We start from the raw sequence: 19,849 nt of genomic DNA on the forward strand, positions 1-19,849 counted from the left end.
CTATTCTACTTTGCTGATTTAGAACTCTGGCTTCACCTGTTTATTTGTTTACGTCTTGGGATTCATCTAGTGTTTGGTCAGTGTCATCTACATCAATACTCAATCACTGGGTCCTAATCTGGACTGATGTATTCTACTAAGCTTGACATTACTGAGCCTGGCACTAACCCTCCCCAAAATCCTACTGCCCTACGCACAGGCCTCGTTGGCCTTGGCCAAAATACAACCCTGCGTGTAGATGTTTTTGTTAAACAAAGAAATGGCAAACATAAAAAAGTGGAAAATAATATTTTATTCTTACAATACTGCTTTTTACCAAATAAGATCACAAATTTGCATTCATTTCAAAATTATATATCTATACATTTCTTAAAAATGCTTACTGATGGAAAATTGTTGGAAAACACTTAACTACACTTTTAAAACCTTTGATCAAAGGGTTAAATCAATTACATTTTCTAAATAGTTACACAGGATTTTTTTTTATAATTCCCAATTGGCTTTGTGGCTTAATTGCTCAGCATTAATAGATAGAAGGGATACGTTAATGTTAAATTCATCACTCCCATTGTAACAGACAAAATGCTGTTTCAGCGAGCAGAACATTTTTTTGTACTTCTTTACCCAGCTGTGCTTTGCATAGCCAGAGGCTGCACAAACTAGGTATACGCTTCACTGCTCAGCCAATGCTGCCCCTGACTGACTGAAGGGAACAGCACAGTGTAAAGGGAAAAAACAAATAGACATGTTAAAGGGACAGTGAGCACCCTGTAATTAACAGATATTTCTGTTGTCTTACTATGGAATAAGATATGAGCAAAGTCTAACTTTAAGACATTAAAATACACAAAAAAATTAGGCAAAATAAATAGAATATATAGGGTTGGATTCATTTTAAAACCTATCTGTATTCTTTAAAATAGACAGATAAGACAAATGTGTCAAAATAAGTAATGAAAATATATTGCAAAGTTCTTTCATTACACTGACATAACTAAACATTTTATACTGAAATCTCTACGTATTAATTGTCCCTTTAAAGGGCCAGTCTATTTGAAATTGTTATGGTTTGAAAAGATTGATAATCCCTTTATTACCCATTCCCCAGTTTTGCATAAACACTGTTATATTAAAACACTTTTTACCTCTATGATTACCTCTAAGCCACTGCAGACTACCCCTTATCTCAGTGCATTTTTTATAGATTTTTTTACAACCTTGCATTTTAGCCAATAGTAGTGCCAGATTGTAAAAAGCTAAAAAATAATAATAAAAAGCACTAATGTAAAGGGTAGGCCTAAAAATAGGCAATCTTAGAGGTTAGAAAGTATGTTACTATAACAATGTTGGTTGTGCAAAGTTGGGGAATGTGTAGTAAACATGTTCTCTATCTTTCTAAACAATACAAAAAAAAATCAAGTAGATTGTCCCTTTAAGACAAAGCTACTCTAGGCTCTCTAGAGCGGTTAAACAAAAGCAATTAGAATAAATAATGACTTCTTATTGCAATGATATCTTCCTTAATTACATATGTTGTAGGGCATTACATTTTACGTTTTGAGATTAATATTTTAACTTCAAATGATTGCGTTTCTGTCCGACTCTATATGTATTTGAAAGGAATAGCTGTTAATGGTTGATTTAGGTTTATAAATAACCTCAATTTCCTGTATCAGAAATCAAAATATCCAAAAAAACATTCAGTATTCTGGAAACCAAATATAAAACCTGCTTAATGAATTTTTTTAAACCCATATTACTTTGGAGAGGTATATTTAATAAATGTATTGCACTGTGAAAAACATTACATTTTTATAACACTGGAGCACCAATGTCTCTCGGTTTCTGACTTGTCAGCCCATTGTCCTGCTACGTGAATCTGTCTTAATCCACAGCAAACAATGAGAAGGAGAAAACTGGAACCGTCTACTCTAATTTTATAGAACTATCAGTTCTCCCTTACAGTGATTGCAACAATTGAACGTTATATTCTCATATCTGGTGTAAGGGTGAAATCGGCCAATGTTTTTCTTTGCAGCAAGAAAGGAAGGTGAAGAGTCTGAAAACAACAGTTCTACCGATCCTTCAGTACACGTGATTGGGTCCAGCGCTCTTAACACCTTTAAAACAAAAGCCACAGGTTAACACGATAAATGATGTGTTACACAAAACATGCATGCAACTCTGGATAAACACTTTTTTTGGCTATTTAATTCTAAAAATACAACTCTTAAGGGGACAGATAGATGATTCAGATAGAGCATGAGATTTGAAACAACTTTCCAATGTACTTCTACTATCTAATTTGTTTGGTTTGCTTGGTATCGTTTGTTGAAAGATAGGCTCAGGAGCTGGAGATTGGTAGCGGCACATATATATCTCATCTTATTGGCTCACCCAATGTGTTTAGCTAACTCCCAGTAGTGCATTGGCAAAGTTGTTTAAAATCACATGCCCTGTCTCAATTATGAAAGAAACTGTGTTTTATGTCCCTTTAATAACCAAAATTCTTTTGGTTATTAAAGGGACATAAGTTGGTAAGTTTTAGGTATGTTTAACTCATAGGCGCCTTTATAAGGAATATTAAACAGCCTGTTTCATTGTTAAAATAAATAAAAAAAACTCTAAGCAGTGGGTAACTTAATAGAAATAATTACAATATGTATTATTCATCATTTAAATAATATTTTACCTTTTATTTAATTTTTTTAAATCTAATTTGTGCAGTGTCCATTACTTTCTGTCACAGCCCCACAAGAGGGCTGGGGGTCTCTACAGGAAGACACGGTAGCAGTTTTTCACTTGAAGTGTTGCTAAGAGACATCTCCTCCAACTGCAAATGAGTTTATTGTAGAGGATTTTTGCTGCAAAAATCATGTGACAATGTAAATGTAAGGGACACTGAACCCAATCTTTTTTCTTTCGTGATTCAGATAGAGCATGCAATTTTAAGCAACTTTCTAATTTACTCCTATTATCAAATTTCATTCATTCTCTTGGTATCTATATTTGAAATGCAAGAATGTAAATTTAGATACCGGCCCATTTTTGGTGAATAATCTGGGTTATTCTTGCCGATTGGTGGATACATTCATCCACCAATTAAAAAAAGTGCTGTCCAGAGTTCTGAACAAAAAAAGAAGCCTAGATGCCTTTTTTTCAAATAAAGATAGCAAGTGAACGAAGAAAATTTGATAATAGGAGTAAATTAGAAAGTTGCTTAAAATTGCATGCTCTTTCTGAATCATGAAAGAAAAAAAATTTGGTTCAGTGTCCCTTTAATTTGTGTAATGGTCGCTGTAGGCAGTCCTAGAGTGAGCTGAGGAGTATCCATTAAAGGGTCATGAAGCACCTGAAAGTGATGCAGCATAGCTGTAAAAGCCGACTAGAAAATATCACCTGAACATCTCTATGTAAAAAAGGAAGATATATTCACATTCCATTGTAAAGGACTTTAAAGGGACAGTCTACACCAGAATTGTTATTGTTTAAAAAGATAGATAATCCCTTTATTACCCATTCCCTAGCTTTGCATAACCAATACAGTTATATAAATACACTTTTTACGTCTGTGATTACCTTGTATCTAAGCCACTGCAATTGGCCCCCTTATTTCAGTTCTTTTGACAGACATCCATTTTAGCCAATCAGAGCTGGCTCACCTGAACTCCACATGCGTGAGCACAGTGTTATCTATATGACACACATTAACTAACACCCTCTAGTGGTGAAAAACTATCAAAATGGCCTGAGAGAAGAGGCGGCCTTCAAGGGCTTAAAAATTAGCATATGAACCGCCTAGGTTTAGCTTTCAACTAAGACTACCAAAAGAACAAAGCAAAATTGGTGATAAAAGCAAATTGGAAAATTGTTTCAAATTACATTGTCTATCTGAATCATGAAAGTTTATTTTTTGGCTAGACTGTGCCTTTAAGCAGCAAATCAATATGCCTGTCCCGGGACAGGCAAGGGAGTGAGCCCTGATGCACACTCATGTTATTTCCGTATTCAGTTTAAGGAAGTTTACTTTTGCTGCGTTTGGCAAGCGCTTCAAGCGAACGCAGCGTTCACTTGGAATGTTCGGAGAACACTTCCAAGTGAGACGCTGGGTGCAATATGTGTGTGTGTATATATATGTGTATATATATATATATATATATATATATATATATATATATATATATATATATATATATATAGTGTGTTGTAAATCCCTTACTTGTGACGTCTACATAGCACCACATCATCACTGAAGCAGATGTCCCGGCACTGGCTCTTAGCGGCCTTTGAAATCTCATGAGAGTTAAGTGAAATCTCATAAGATAACTGTAAAAGAGTTCATTACCTCAAGCACTGCTGATGCAGATTGGTTGCTGTTCATTTTTTTTTTTTTTTAACCTGCAGCTGGGCAGCAGCTGAAGTAAAACTTTGTACAGAATACTTACTCTGGTGAGCTGAGGAAGTTGCGAGGTAAAATATCTTCCTTTTTTATATAGAGATGCTCAGGTGATATTTTCCTGTTAGCTTTTTACAGTTATGCTGCATCACTTTTAAGTGATTTAGCATATGAGTATTATGTCCCTTTAAAGCTTCCACAACCAAAGGATCTCTTACTTGGCTGGATATGGGTCAAAGTTTGAAAGAACTGAATTACTAAAAGCGCTTTCCCTGAATTGGCAAAAATTGCAGAGACCTGAACCTTCAAAGTTACAACACTAAGTGGAGCCAGTGGAGTGGGCAATTCTGTCCACATCCCTCATGAGAGGGGTTCTCACTGGTATGTATTACCAGAGGGTCAAGGTAAATATAATGTTCTAGTCCATCTCTCTTCCAACCTTGTACTAATGGCAACTTGGACTGCTTCCAGGATTTAGCAACAATGAGTCTAACACTATTAAAGGGACAGCCTATTATAGGGTTTTATTGTTTTAAAGGATAGATGATCCATGTATTACTCATTCCCTAGTTTTGCACAACCAACACAGTTCTATTAATATACACTTTACCTCTGAATAACTTGTATCTAAGCCTCTTCTGACAGCCCACTGATCACATGAATTTTTATTTATTATATGTTATAAAGTGACATACACTCTTTTTTCTTTGCATAAATGTTTTGTAGATGATCTATTTATATAGCCCATTAAGTTTTTTTTTTTTTTTTAAATGTATAGTTTTGCTTATTTTTTAAATAACATTGCTCTGATTTTCAGACTCTTAACCAAGCCCCAAAGTTTTATGAGAATACCGTCAGCTACCTACTCCAGCTTGCTCCTGTTTGTGTAAAGGGTCTTTTCATATGCAAAAGAAGGGGGAGGGTCTTATTTTCCACTTGCAGTGGGCTTTCCAGAGCTAAACTGAGAGCTTCTAAATAAGTTTTTAAACAGTTTTATACTGGATTTTTATATCAGTATCTGTGCATCTTATTCTTTATAGTAGTGTCTATTACATGCTGTTATATGAAAATGAGTGTATACTGTCCCTTTAACTTGCATTTTAGCCAATTAGTGAAGTGTTGTGCTGACTCTTAAATAACTCTACGAGCGTGAACACGTTATCTATATGGCCCACATGGATTAGCAGTCTCATGTTGTGAAAAGCAAATAAAAAAGCATGTGATAAGCGGCTGTCTGTAGTGGCTTAGAAACAGGCAGAAATTTAGAGGTTTAAATGTTATAAAGTATATTAATATAACAATGTTGATTGTGCAAAGCTGGGGAATGGGTAGTAAAGGCATTATCTATCTTTTTAAACAAAAACAATTTTAGTGTAGACTGTCCCTTTAACCAAAGTAAGAAAGAGACTTCTTAATTTCAACTTTTATTATGATGGAAAATATGGTAACATTGCGTGTAGATATTTTAATATACCACATATTTGTTTGAGAATATTTATGAAGAAAAAAAATAGAAACACTAAAAAAAAAATCAGCCCAATATAAAATCCATGAACCATTTTTAAAACTTTCTGAAAAACAAAAATGTATGCTTACCTGATAAATTTATTTCCGGATACGGTGAGTCCACGGAATAATCAATTACTGTTGGGAATATCACTCCTGGCCAGCAGGAGGAGGCAAAGAGCAGCACAGCAAAGCTGTTAATAGTCACTTCCCTTCCCACAATCCTCAGTCATTCGACCGAAGGAAAATGGAGATAACAAGGTGTAGAGGTGCCTGAGGTTAAAATAAAAATTAACTGTCTTAAAATAAAGAGCGGGCCGTGGACTCACCGTATCCGGAAATAAATAAATTTATCAGGTAAGCATAAATTTTGTTTTCTTTCCTAAGATATGGTGAGTCCACGGAACCATCAATTACTGTTGGGAACCAATACCCAAGCTAGAGGACAACGATGATTAGGGAGGGACAAGACAAGTAACCTAAACAGAAGGCACCACCGCTTGAAGAACCTCTCCCCCAAAAGAACCTCAGCCGAGGCAAAAAAATCAAATTTGAAAAATTTTGGACAGGGTATGCAGAGAAGACCAAGTTGCAGCCTTGCAAAAGCGTTCCAGAGAAGCTTTGTTTTTGAAAACGCAAGAAAAAGAGAGACAGCCCTAGTGGAAAGAGATGTAATTCTCTCAGGAAACTGCTGCCCAGCAGTCTCATAAGCAAAGCCAATTATACTTCTCAACCAAAAAGAAAAAAAAGTAGCAGAAGCTTTCTGACATTTAAGTTTCCCAGAGAAAAAAACAAACAAACAGGGAGAAGACTAGCGAAAATCCTTAGTCGCCTGAAAATAAAATTTGAAAGCAGGCACAACCTCCAAGTTGTGTAACAAATGTTCTTCAGAAAAGAAGAACTATGACAAAGAGAAGGAACAACAATTTCACGATTAAAATTTCTGTCCGAAACCACTTTAGGAAAGGAACTTAATTTAGTACGAAGAACCGCCTCATTGGCATGAAAAATAAGATAAGGCGAATCACACTGCAAAACGGAGAGTTCCGACACTCTCCGAGCAGAAGAGATAGCAATATGAAACAAAACCTTCCAAGATAACTTAATATCTATGGAATGCAATGGCTCAAAACTTTTTAAGAACAAAGTTAAGGCTCCCAGGAGGAGCAACAGATTTAGAAACACAGGCCTGATACTGACCTAGGCCTGACAAAAGATTGCACATCTGGCACGTCCGCCAGACGCTTATGCAGCAAAAAAGAAATGCAGAAGTCTGACCCTTTCCTGTAGAAAGGACACAATTCTAAGAATCCTGACCCTACTCCAAGAGTAGCCCTTGGATTCACACCAATAAACATATTGACGCCATATCTTATGGTAAATCTATCCCATAACAGGCTTGTAAGCCTGAATCATGGTCTCAATGACTGACTCAGGAAAACCACGCTTAGAGAGAACTAAGCGTTCAATCTCCAAGCAGACAGCTTCAGAGAAACTAAATTTGGAGGAGAGAAGGGACCCTGAATCAGAAGGTCCTTACTCAGAGGCAGTCTCCAAGGTGGAAGAGATGACAACTCCTCTAGGTCTGCATACCAGGTCCTGCAAGGCCATGCAGGGGCAATTAGATTACCGATTCTCTCTCCTGTTAGATACGAGCAATGACTCATGGAAGGAGGGCAAACGGAGGAAACAGGTATGCCAGCTTGAAAACCCAAGGAACCACCAAAGCATCTATCAGAGAGGCCTGAGGATCTCTTTCCAACCGTACCTTGGCAGCTTGGCAATTTGCAGAGACGCCATCAGATCCAACTCCGGCACCCCCATTGAACACCTCTGGATGAGTTCCCACTCCCCAGGATGAACAATCTGTTTGCTCAGGAAAACAGGTCCCAGTTGTTCACTTCTGGAATGTGGATGACAGATAGACAACAATTGAGAGCTTACTGAACAATCCAAGTCACCTCCTTCATGGCTAACAACCGAGGCCAAGCCATCAGAGCATTGTAAAACGCTCTCAACTCCAAGATGTTAAGAGTCCATATGTATGTCAATTAAAATAACAATGTATGTATATAGTTATGCAATGTAGTTGAAGAATGATACATATTGAAAGAATGAATTTAAAGGATGAATGAATTTAGAGCTGCGGAATCTGTTGGCGCTCTACAAATAACCGATAATAATAATAATAACAATAAAAGGATAAAAATATTTTTGCATAGGAGATGCGATAACTATTAAATTATACAAGGGGGCGCTGGATGTATCCTAAATGTATGGCGCCAAACCAAGTAGTTTAAAAAACATAATTTATGCTTACCTGATAAATTTATTTCTCTTGCGATGTATCGAGTCCACGGATTCATCCTTACTTGTGGGATATTCTCCTTCCCTACAGGAAGTGGCAGAGAGAGCACCCACAGCAGAGCTGTCTATATAGCTCCCCCCTTAGCTGCACCCCCCAGTCATTCGACCGAAGGCTAGGAAGAAAAAGGAGAAACCATAGGGTGCAGTGGTGACTTTAAGTTTAAAAAATAAAAATATATATGCCTGTCGTAATAAACAGGGCGGGCCGTGGACTCGATACATCACAAGAGAAATACATTTATCAGTTAAGCATAAATTATGTTTTCTCTTGTAAGATGTATCGAGTCCACGGATTCATCCTTACTTGTGGGATACCAATACCAAAGCTTTAGGACACGGATGAAGGGAGGGACAAGACGGGGACCTTAAACAGAAGGCACCACTGCTTGTAGAACCTTTCTCCCAAAAATAGCCTCCGAAGAAGCAAAAGTATCAAATTTGTAAAATTTGGAAAAAGTATGAAGCAAAGACCAAGTCGCCGCCTTACAAATCTGTTCAACAGAAGCCTCATTTTTAAAAGCCCACAGCTCTAGTAGAATGAGCAGTAATTCTTTCAGGAGGCTGCTGTCCAGCAGTCTCATAGGCCAAACGGATGATGCTTTTCAGCCAAAAGGAAAGAGAGGTAGCCGTAGCCCTTTGACCTCTCCGTTTACCAGAATAAACAACAAACAATGAAGATGTTTGACGGAAGTCTTTAGTTGCTTCTAAGTAAAACTTTAAAGCACGAACCACATCAAGATTGTGCAACAGACGTTCCTTCTTTGATGAAGGATTAGGACACAGAAGGAACAACAATCTCTTGATTGATATTCTTATTAGAAACAACCTTAGGAAGAAAACCAGGTTTGGTACGCAAAACCACCTTATCTGAATGGAAAATAAGATAAGGGGAATCACACTGTAAAGCAGATAGCTCAGAAACTCTTCGAGCTGAAGAGATAGCAAGTAAGAACAAAACTTTCCAAGATAGAAATGTAATATCTATGGAATGCATAGGTTCAAACGGAACCCCTTGAAGAATTCTAAGGACTAAGTTTAGGCTCCAAGGCGGAGCAGCAGGCTTAAATACAGGCTTAATTCTGACCAAAGCCTGACTAAAAGTTTGAACGTCTGGGACATCTGCCAGACGTTTGTGTAGTAGAATAGACAAAGCAGATATTTGTCCTTTTAGAGAACTAGCTGATAATCCCTTCTCCAAACCCTCTTGGAGAAAAGACAATATTCTAGGAATCCTAATCTTACTCCACGAGTAACCTTTGGATTCACACTAAAAAAGATATTTGCGCCAAATCTTATGATAGATCTTCCTGGTGACAGGCTTTCTAGCCTGAATCAGGGTATCAATGACCGACTCAGAGAACCCATGCTTTGATAGAACTAGGTGTTCAATCTCCAAGCAGTCAGACGCAGAGAAACTAGATTTGGATGTGAGAACGGACCTTGGATTAGAAGGTCCCGCCTCATTGGCAGGGTCCACGGTGGAACATGCCCACTAGGTCTGCATACCAAGTCCTGCGTGGCCACGCAGGTGCTATCAGAATCACCGAAGCTCTCTCCTGCTTGATTCTGGCAACCAGACGTGGAAGGAGAGGAAGCGGTGGAAATACGTAGGCCAGATTGAAGGACCAAGGTACTGCTAGAGCATCTATCCGTACCGCCTTGGGATCCCGGGACCTGGACCCGTAACGAGGAAGTTTGGCATTCTGACGCGACGCCATCAGATCCAATTCTGGTGTGCCCCATAGCTGAATCAGCTGAGCAAATACCTCCGGATGGAGTTCCCACTCCCCCGGATGAAAAATCCGCCTCCCAGTTCTCTACTCCTGGAATGTGGATTTCTGAGAGATGGCAAGAGTGATCCTCTGCCCATCGGATTATTTTGGTTACCTCCATCATCGCTAGAGAACTCCTTGTTCATCCTTGATGATTGATATAAGCTACAGTCGTGATGTTGTCCGACTGAAACCTGATGAATTTGGCTGCAGCAAGCTGAGGCCACGCCTGAAGCGCCTTGAATAATGCTCTCAGTTCTAGGATGTTTATCGGAAGAAGAGATTCCTCCCGAGACTCCAGTTCCAGACTGCACCCCAGCCTAGCAGGCTGGCATCTGTCGTTACAATGAGCCACTCTGGCCTGTGGAAGTACATTCCCTGAGACAACCACCAGAGCAGAGAATCTCTGGTCTCCTGGTCCAGATGCAGTTGAGAAGATAAATCTGCATAATCCCCATTCCACTGTTTGAGCATGCATAGTTGCAGTGGTCTGAGACGTAGGCGGGCAAAAGGAACTATGTCCATTGCCGCTACCATGAGTCCGATTACCTCCATACACTGAGCCACAGATGGCCAAGAAATGGAATGAAGAGTTCGGTAAGTGGTTAAGAGTTTTGATTTTCTGACTTCCGTCAGAAATATTTTCATTTCTACCGAATCTATCAGAGTCCCCAGAAAGGAAACTCTTGTGAGAGGGAAGAGAGAACTCTTTTTTTATGTTCACCTTCCACCCGTGAGATCTCAGAAAAGCCAACACAATGTCCGTGTGAGACTTGGCTAGCTGAAAAGTCGACGCCTGAATTAAGATGTCGTCTAGATAAGGCGCGATTGCTATGCCCCGAGGTCGTAGAACCGCCAGAAGGGACCCTAGCACCTTTGTGAAAATTCTTGGAGCCGTGGCTAACCCGAAGGGAAGAGCCACAAACTGGTAATGCCTGTTTAGAAAGGCAAATCTGAGAAATTGATGATGATTTCTGTGAATAGGGATGTGTAGATACGCATCCTTTAAGTCCACGGTAGTCATATATTGACCTTCCTGGATCAGAGGCAGAATAGTCCGAATAGTCTCCATCTTGACTGATGGAACTTTGAGGAACTTGTTTAGAATTTTGAGATCCAAGATTGGTCTGAAAGTTCCCTCTTTTTTGGGAGCCACAAACAGGTTTGAGTAGAACCCTAGTCCCTGTTCCTCTTTTGGGACTGGGCGGATCACCCCCATGGTAAGCAGATCTTCTACACAGCGTAAGAACGCCTCTCTCTTTGTCTGGTTTACAGACAATCGAGAAATATGAAATCTCCCCCGTGGAAGGGAGAGTCTTTGAATTCCAGAAGATATCCCTGGGACACAATTTCTAAAGCCCAGGGATCGTGAACATCTCTTGCCCAAGCCTGAGCGAAGAGAGAGAGTCTGCCCCCTACTAGATCCGGTCCCGGATCAGGGGCTACCCCTTCATGCTGTCTTAGAAGCAGCTGTAGGCTTCTTGGCCTGTTTACCCTTGTTCCAAGCCTGGTTAGGTCTCCAGACTGACTTGGATTGGGCAAAATTCCCCTCTTGCTTTGCAGCAGAGGAAGCCGAAACCGAACCACTCTTGAAGTTCCGAAAGGAACGAAAATTATTTTGTTTGCTCTTCATCTTATTTGATCAATCCTGAGGAAGGGCATGACCTTTCCCTCCAGTGATATCTGAAATAATCTCTTTCAGTTCAGGCCCGAATATGGTCTTTCCTTTGAAAGGGATGTTCAAAAGTTTAGATTTTGATGACACATCAGCAGACCAGGACTTAAGCCATAACGGCCTGCGTGCTAAAATGGCAAAACCTGAATTCTTTGCCGCTAATTTAGCCAGTTGAAAAGTGGCATCTGTAATAAAAGAATTAGCCAACTTAAGGGCCTTGATTCTGTCCATAATCTCCTCTAATGGAGTCTCCATCTGAAGAGCCTCTTCTAGAGCCTCAAACCAGAAAGCAGCTGCAGTAGTTACAGGAACAATGCACGCAATAGGTTGAAGAGAAAAACCCTGATGAACAAAAATGTTCTTCAGGAGACCCTCTAATTTTTTATCCATAGGATCTTTGAAAGCACAACTGTCTTCGATAGGTATAGTTGTACGCTTAGACAGAGTAGAAATAGCTCCCTCCACCTTAGGGACTGTCTGCCACAAGTCCTGCATGGTGTCAGATATGGGAAACATTTTCTTAAAAACAGGAGGAGAGAACGGAATACCTGGTCTATCCCACTCCTTAGTAATAATATTCACAATCCTCTTAGGAACTGGAAAAACATCAGTGTAAACAGGAACCTCTAAGTATTTATCCATTTTACACAATTTCTCTGGAACCACTATAGGGTCACAATCATCTAGAGTCGCTAATACCTCCCTGAGCAATAAGCGGAGGTGTTCAAGCTTAAATTTAAAGGTCGTCATATCAGAATCTGTCTGAGGAAGCATCTTTCCTGAATCAGAAATTTCTCCCTCAGATAACAAATCCCTCACCCCTACTTCAGAGCATTGTGAGGGCATATCAGATACGGCTACTAAAGCGTCAGACGGCTCAGCATATTTTCTAAACCCAGCGCTGTCCCGCTTTCCTTGTAAACCAGGCAGTTTAGATAAAACCTCTGTGAGGGTTGTATTCGTAACTGTGGCCATGTCTTGTAAAGTAAAAGAATTTGACGCACTACAGGTACTTGGCATCACTTGTGCGGGCGTTACTGGTTGTGACACTTGGGGAGAGCTAGATGGTGAACCCTCATTTACTTCTGACTGAGAATCATCTATTGCTCTATTTTTAAGTGCTAATATATGTTTTTTATAGTTTATAGACATATCAGTACAATTGGGACACATTCTAAGAGGGGGTTCCACAATGGCTTCCAAACATATTAAACAAGGATTTTCCTTGGTGTCAGACATGTTAAACAGGCTAGTAATGTAACAAGCAAGCTTGAAAAACACTGTAATCAAATTAAAAAACACTTAGAAATAAAACATTACTGTGCCTTTAAGAGAAAAAAAGCTGCACCAGTTCTGCAAAACAGTGTAAAAAAGCAGTAAACTTAACAAAATTTTTACAGTAGCATTATAAAGGCTTAGTAACTTTGCACAGCTATGTAAATAAACAATTAACCCTTTAATGGCAAAAACGGATTGAAAAAACGTTAAACCCAGTAAAAAAAGACTTTCAGCACCATGCCACAAGCTTTGCTGTGGCTCCTACCTGCCCTTCAGAACGATTTGTGGGGGAAAAAAATTCTTTAACAACCCTCAAACACAGCAGAAACGACAGGATAAGCAGTGATATGTCTCAGAGGAAAGGAAACTGCGCAACTGAGGCACGAAAATAGGCCCCTCCCACCTCACTATGTTTTGAGGCCTATCAGAGAAACACCAGAGTGTCTCTAAATTAATCATGTGAGTTACAAAACTCAAAACCAAGCTACAATGACCCCTTTAGTCCCTTCAAAAAACGTTACAAATGCATCAAAAAACAAAACGTTTTTTCCTAACAGTGTCACCAGTAACTAATGAGCCCTTCAAGCAAGCTGAAATTCCTATTAAAGTAACTGAATACAGCTTACCCTTCCCTCATGGGGATATTGCCAGCCTTTTCTAGAATTAACACAGTCTGTCTAGAAAAAAATAGACTGAACATACCTCATATGCAGCTTACCCTGCAAACTGTTCTCCCAACTGAAGTTTTCCAATGCTCTTCAGGCCTTGTGAGAACAGCAGTGGATCTTAGTTACAAAGTGCTAAGATCATCCTCCTCCTTGCAGAAATCTTCATCCCTTTTCTGCCAGAGAGTAAATAGTACACACCGATACCATTTAAAATAATAAACTTTTGTTTATTATTAAATCTAACATTTTAGTCACCACATAGCTCTTTGCCCTTCCTAGCAGTTAAGCAGGCAGAGGGAATAACTGGGGGGTGGAGCTAAGGGGGGAGCTATATAGACAGCTCTGCTGTGGGTGCTCTCTCTGCCACTTCCTGTAGGGAAGGAGAATATCCCACAAGTAAGGATGAATCCGTGGACTCGATACATCTTACAAGAGAAAAAGGCTTTTCAGTGTATGATGTGTATAGCATGATTAAGTGATATTGATCACGCAACGTAGCTAGATCCCAACCTACTGGTTGTAAAATGGCTAAGTTATTTGCTGTTAGCTGGACATGCCGAGAAAGGAAAAGGAATAAATCCTTGATAATCGGTTAGAAATCTTCTCCTAGATAGAGAATCTATTAAGCCAAAAAAAATCTCCCTTGTAGATGAAACTCTTCTCCAGATTCATCTCCCATCTATGGGAAAGAAGATTGGACAAAATCTCTTGAAAGAGATTGCTCGTAAAAGGATGACAACAGAATTATATATTGTCCAGAAGAGCACCCTTGCAATACTCCAAGACCTAAAGGTCTTCCTAGGATGACAAGACTCAGAAATTTGAGAAGTTCCCGAATAATGGGAAAAATAAATACACATCCGTCAGGTCTATGTTCGTTATGAACAGGCCTCCTTGCTACCAAGGAGAATGGATACAACTTTGAAGAACAGAACCCGAGAAACATGAGAAAAACACCTAGATCCCATTCCCAGACTGGAACTGGAACTATCATTCCCAGAGAGGAAGATCCTGAACCCAGTTCAAGGAATGCCTCTCATCACACCTGGATAGCAGATACTCTAGCAGTAGAAATCTGCCCATGGGAGGAAATCTTAGATTAGACAAAGTGTGGTTGGATTCCAAAGACATGGCGGACCCTACAGAAAAAGGAAAACTTTCCTTTAGTCTTGCTCTCTTAAGGAGTGGTAGAAAAACCCTTTTGCCACCCGGGAAGTCTGCTAGACCAAGTCCAAAACAAGGACTCATTCTTAAAAGGAAACACCAGAAGCGTTGATTTGGAGAATACAAAATATTGAACCTGCCACCGCAGAACTAAAAGGCCTAGGCTGTACCACCAAGCCACAGGTAGACTTCTCAGCCACAATGCCTGGCGGGCTAGCACAGCAAGTCAAAAAAGACAAGGCATTGTTCTAAATGAACAATTAAACTTCCAGCTTCTTATCCATGGATCCGTAAAGGGGCAGCTACCCTCCATAAGTTCTCAACCATAGTTGAAAAGCTCCCTTTTACTTAGAGCACCGTGCACTTTAATGGAGTAAGTGACAGGAAAATCCTTTAAAAGGACAGGAAACATGGAGAAAGGTATCCCTATTCCTGTGAAAGCATCCGAGGTACGTCTAGAAACACTTCCCCATAGGAAGGAACATCATAGAAATGATAAAGTTCACAAAACTTTCAAGGTTGACAACGACAAGGGTATTGATGTTGTCCAAGTAGCCAAAAACCTCCTTTAACAGTACACGAGGTGTGCAAGCATACATCTGAAGTAGACCACTTCAGCATCAGATGAAGGAATTACACTGTCTTATCCTCAAGCTACCAGCACTCAATGTAGCAGAATGAAGAGCAGAAACCTTACTATCTGAATCTTCAAATGTCCGCTTGCCTTTTCCCTGTAGGTAAAGAAAAAAGATAAAGCCGTAGATACCGCAGAGGGCACCTGGGCTGCAACATCTGTAGGCAAATAACTCTTCCAGGAGCCTGAGAGGAATCGCAGGGCACTGCATGTGACGCCATAAAGCTTGGGACTAGGGCTGAAACAACTAATCGAATAAGTCGATGATAATCGATAATGAAAATAGTTGTCAACGATTTTCATTATCGATTAGTTGGGCTGCTTGCAGCACAAAGCCACACTAGAAAAGGCGTGCCTATTGCCGAGCAGGGAAGCGATCAGGGAAGACGTGTAGGAGAAGTGAAGTTAGAAGTGCGATAGAGAAGAAAACTGCAGGATGTAATTATTAGCCGTGACCAATCCAGCTTTCGGGTCAGCTGATGTGTGTGCAGGAAACTGACAGAGTGTCAGAGATAATAAACTTCCCGGTATACCCGAGCATACTTTGTGGGACAATAACCTTTATGTTGGAAGTGATCAGTATATTTAAAAGCTGCTAGTGGTTATTGATATTATTAGCTGTAGCTGGCTGCCACTTAACGTTGCTTATTACAGCTATTGCATGAACTGCTGACTCAGTGACTCCAAATGATTAATAATGTTCTTTTTGCTAATTATATTTTTTGTTGTATGCTCAGTTTGAGCGTCTCTTGGCTTTAGAGTTAGATAAAAAAAACAGTCAGATCAGAGCTAATGGATTTCTATCCTTGGGTCGCAGCAAGTTACTTGATCCGGGACCCTCACCTTGGCCCCTCCCCTTCCATGCGATCCGGTCCGGTGCCCGCAAACTCCTCACACCTTGTGCGATCCTAACAGAGGCAGTGTTGTATGCAGTCAGCAGTTGATGTTTTTTTAATATGAGACTAGAGCGGTCTGTTAAGATTGCATGGGGTGTGAGGAGATTACCGGGACCGGATCGCATGGAAGGGGAGGGGCCAAGGTGAGGGTCCAGATCAAGTAACTTGCTGGGACCCAAGGGGAGATAATCCATTAGTTCTGGCCTGACTGTTTTTTTTATCCAACTCTAAAGCCAAGAGAAGCTTGAACCGAGCATACAACAAAAAATATAATTGGTAAAAAAAACATTATTAATCATTTGGAGTCACCGAGTCAGCAGTTCATACAATAGCAGCTGTACTAATAAGCAACTCTAAGTAGCAGCCAGCTACAGCTAATAATATCAATAACCACTAGCAGCTTTTAAATGTACCGATCACTTCCAACATAAAGGTTCTTGTCCCACAATGCCCTCTGTTTTTTCTGATCTAAACTCTAAAGCCAAGAGAAGCATTACCTTTCTCTTGCAAGTTAGTGGTTAAATAAGTCACCATATACATGGAAGGGTTAGACATGGGGTGAACAGTGCTCTGAAAGCAAAGATAAAAGTGGCACACATAGTGAAATCAGCAATCAGGAAACCAACAAAAGAACAATAAATTAAATATTGAAGTTAGAGTTATTTTTCCCATTTTGTGACTAGAATACCATGCTGCACAATTTATTTTTGGAGGATATCTGAAATATAATAAAAAATATTTAGAACAAACTGAGCACAAATACTAATTGATATTATGCTATTGCTAATGCTAGTGTAAAATACTGGATATATTCTTTAAAAATGAGTGAGTCAGAATCAGACTAACTCCCTCCCACAGTCATACTGTGCCCCCAGAATCAGATCAAAACCCTCACACCCTGCAGTCATACTGTGCCCCCAGAATCAGAGCAAAACCCTCACACCCTGCAGTCATACTGTGCCCCCAGAATCAGATCAAAACCCTCACACCCTGCAGTCATACTGTGCCCCCAGAATCAGATCAAAACCCTCACACCCTGCAGTCATACTGTGCCCCCAGAATCAGATCAAACCCTCACACCCTGCAGTCATACTGTGCCCCCAGAATCAGATCAAAACCCTCACACCCTGCAGTCATACTGTGCCCCCAGAATCAGATTAAAACCCTCACACCCTGCAGTCATACTGTGCCCCCAGAATCAGATTAAAGCCCTCACACCCTGCAGTCATACTGTGCCCCCAGAATCAGATTAAAACCCTCACACCCTGCAGTCATACTGTGCCCCCAGAATCAGATTAAAACCCTCACACCCTGCAGTCATACTGTGCCCCCAGAATCAGATTAAAACCCTCACACCCTGCAGTCATACTGTGCCCCCAGAATCAGATTAAAGCCCTCACACCCTGCAGTCATACTGTGCCCCCAGAATCAGATTAAAGCCCTCACACCCTGCAGTCATACTGTGCCCCCAGAATCAGATTAAAGCCCTCACACCCTGCAGTCATACTGTGCCCCCAGAATCAGATTAAAGCCCTCACACCCTGCAGTCATACTGTGCCCCCAGAATCAGATTAAAGCCCTCACACCCTGCAGTCATCCTGTGCCCCAGAATCAGATTAAAGCCCTCACACCCTGCAGTCATACTGTGCCCCCAGAATCAGATTAAAGCCCTCACACCCTGCAGTCATACTGTGCCCCCAGAATCACATTAAAACCCTCACACCCTGCAGTCATGATTTAACACCTAATCTGAATTTCAAATAAGCATTGTTTTGTTTCTGACAAATTATTTTTTTCTTCTCCCATTTGCCGGCCACCTGTATCATCATGTGACAGACGTCACATCAGCCAGTCACAGACTAGTATATGTATTCCCTGTAAGCTTTTTTTTTATAGTTTTTTTTTTTTTTTAACTGATTAATCGAAAAAATAAATTGACCAACTAATCTATTATGAAAATAATAGGTAGTTGCAGCCCTACTTAGGATGTTTAAGGAGAAAGCTGCGGCATTGCTTTAACAGCATCATCCTGGGAGACATGAGGCTCAAACCTATCTGTACATTCAATAGTATTTGCTAAACCAGGGGTACAGAAAATATTGAATATTGTCTAAGATAATGATTAGACGCACAAGGCTCTAACCAAGAATATCTTTAATTCTTTAAGATATATTATAAGTATGAAGGACAGATGTTCCTCAAGAGCCAATAAACTTTTTTTTTTTTATTAGTACAAAAAAAAAAAAAAAAAAAAAAAAAGAATGTTACTGAAAACCCCATACTATAATCAAAGCCCACTATATTATAAAGCAATGCAAAGTTATTAAGACACATCTGTTTGGACACTCTAAGGTCAGATTCAACAGTGGGTTTTACAGGTTGTAGCTCTGTTCTTAGCTGGTTTAGCCACTGCAGAGCCTTGTTCTTACTACAAACCGAGATATAACTCAGAATGGAACAGAATGATCATTCCCATTACAATATCAGAATATGCTTGCTATTTATCTAAAAGTCAGAAAAAAATTACTCTGCTCCATTCTCAGCCGGAGAACAAGGCGGCGTCACCGAACTAAGCCCGGCAAGCTCTAAAAATGGCGCTGCTCCGAATCCAAAGAAGGCAGAGCCAAGATATCGGCACGGCATGAAGCGCTTCATTCTGCCGAAGAGGAGCATAAAACATGAAACCTAAGCTCTAAAGGCTCCGCTCCTAACAAGAGGACTTCCTGCAGGGCAAAGATTACAACGTTACAGCTGCTTTTGTTGAAAGAGGAACACATCTCCAGCCCCATAGGAGTAGCGCCACTATGAAAGACAGCGCTCTCCTAAAGTCCCCGTCAACATAATAAAACAGGTTGTTCAATCTAAGGGACATTGAGGGGCTGCCAAACATACTACAGGTCTGTCAGTCCTAAAGACCGTTCTCAGAGAATAATTCTGCTAAACGAATTTTTGGAACTGGTTTGCCAGAGATTGCTCACAAATCATTTCCAAAGAGCTATTAAAACTTCAGTTTGAACCCCCATAGATGGTCCCACAAGGATGTTGGTCCCATATTAAAGGCAGAAGGCACTTAACCCCTTCAGTGCCAGCCTCCTAGCCACAGAAGACCCTAAGGCACTATCTGCAATCTGTTCGTTCGGCAGGACGACGACTTACCCGGTATGAGAGGATGCCACTCCTCACAGAGACCTGTAAAACAAAGAAAGAACAGAGTAAACCTACTCAGGCTTTCTATACCAGGGCAGCAACATGTTCGGAAAACCAGCAATGCCTTCCTAACTGCTTTAAAGGGACACTGAACCCAAATTGTTACTTTCTTGATTTAGACAGAGCATGCAATTTTAAGCAACTTTCTAAATTACTCCTATTATCAATTTTTATTCGTTCTCTTGCTATCTTTATTTGAAAAAGAAGGCATCTAAGCTTTTTTTTGGTTTATAACTCTGGACAGCACTTTTCTATTGGTGGATGAATTTATCCACCAATCAGCAAG

General features: G+C 40.2%; 1 protein-coding gene across 2 annotated transcripts in view; it reads right to left on the reverse strand.

Moving 5' to 3' along the window:
• Positions 1–273: 273 nt before the first annotated feature.
• Positions 274–19,849, reverse strand: part of BLZF1 (basic leucine zipper nuclear factor 1) — a 92,227-nt gene continuing 72,651 nt past the window's right edge. For both annotated transcript variants that reach the window (XM_053706508.1, XM_053706507.1), the window contains exon 7: positions 274–2,120. In XM_053706508.1, the coding sequence (XP_053562483.1) occupies positions 1,938–2,120 (183 nt within the window). In that variant the 3' untranslated portion in view covers positions 274–1,937. The remainder of the gene's footprint in view (positions 2,121–19,849) is intronic.

The sequence above is a fragment of the Bombina bombina genome, chromosome 3, assembly GCF_027579735.1.
Source record: "Bombina bombina isolate aBomBom1 chromosome 3, aBomBom1.pri, whole genome shotgun sequence".
Taxonomy (NCBI): Eukaryota; Metazoa; Chordata; class Amphibia; order Anura; family Bombinatoridae; genus Bombina; species Bombina bombina.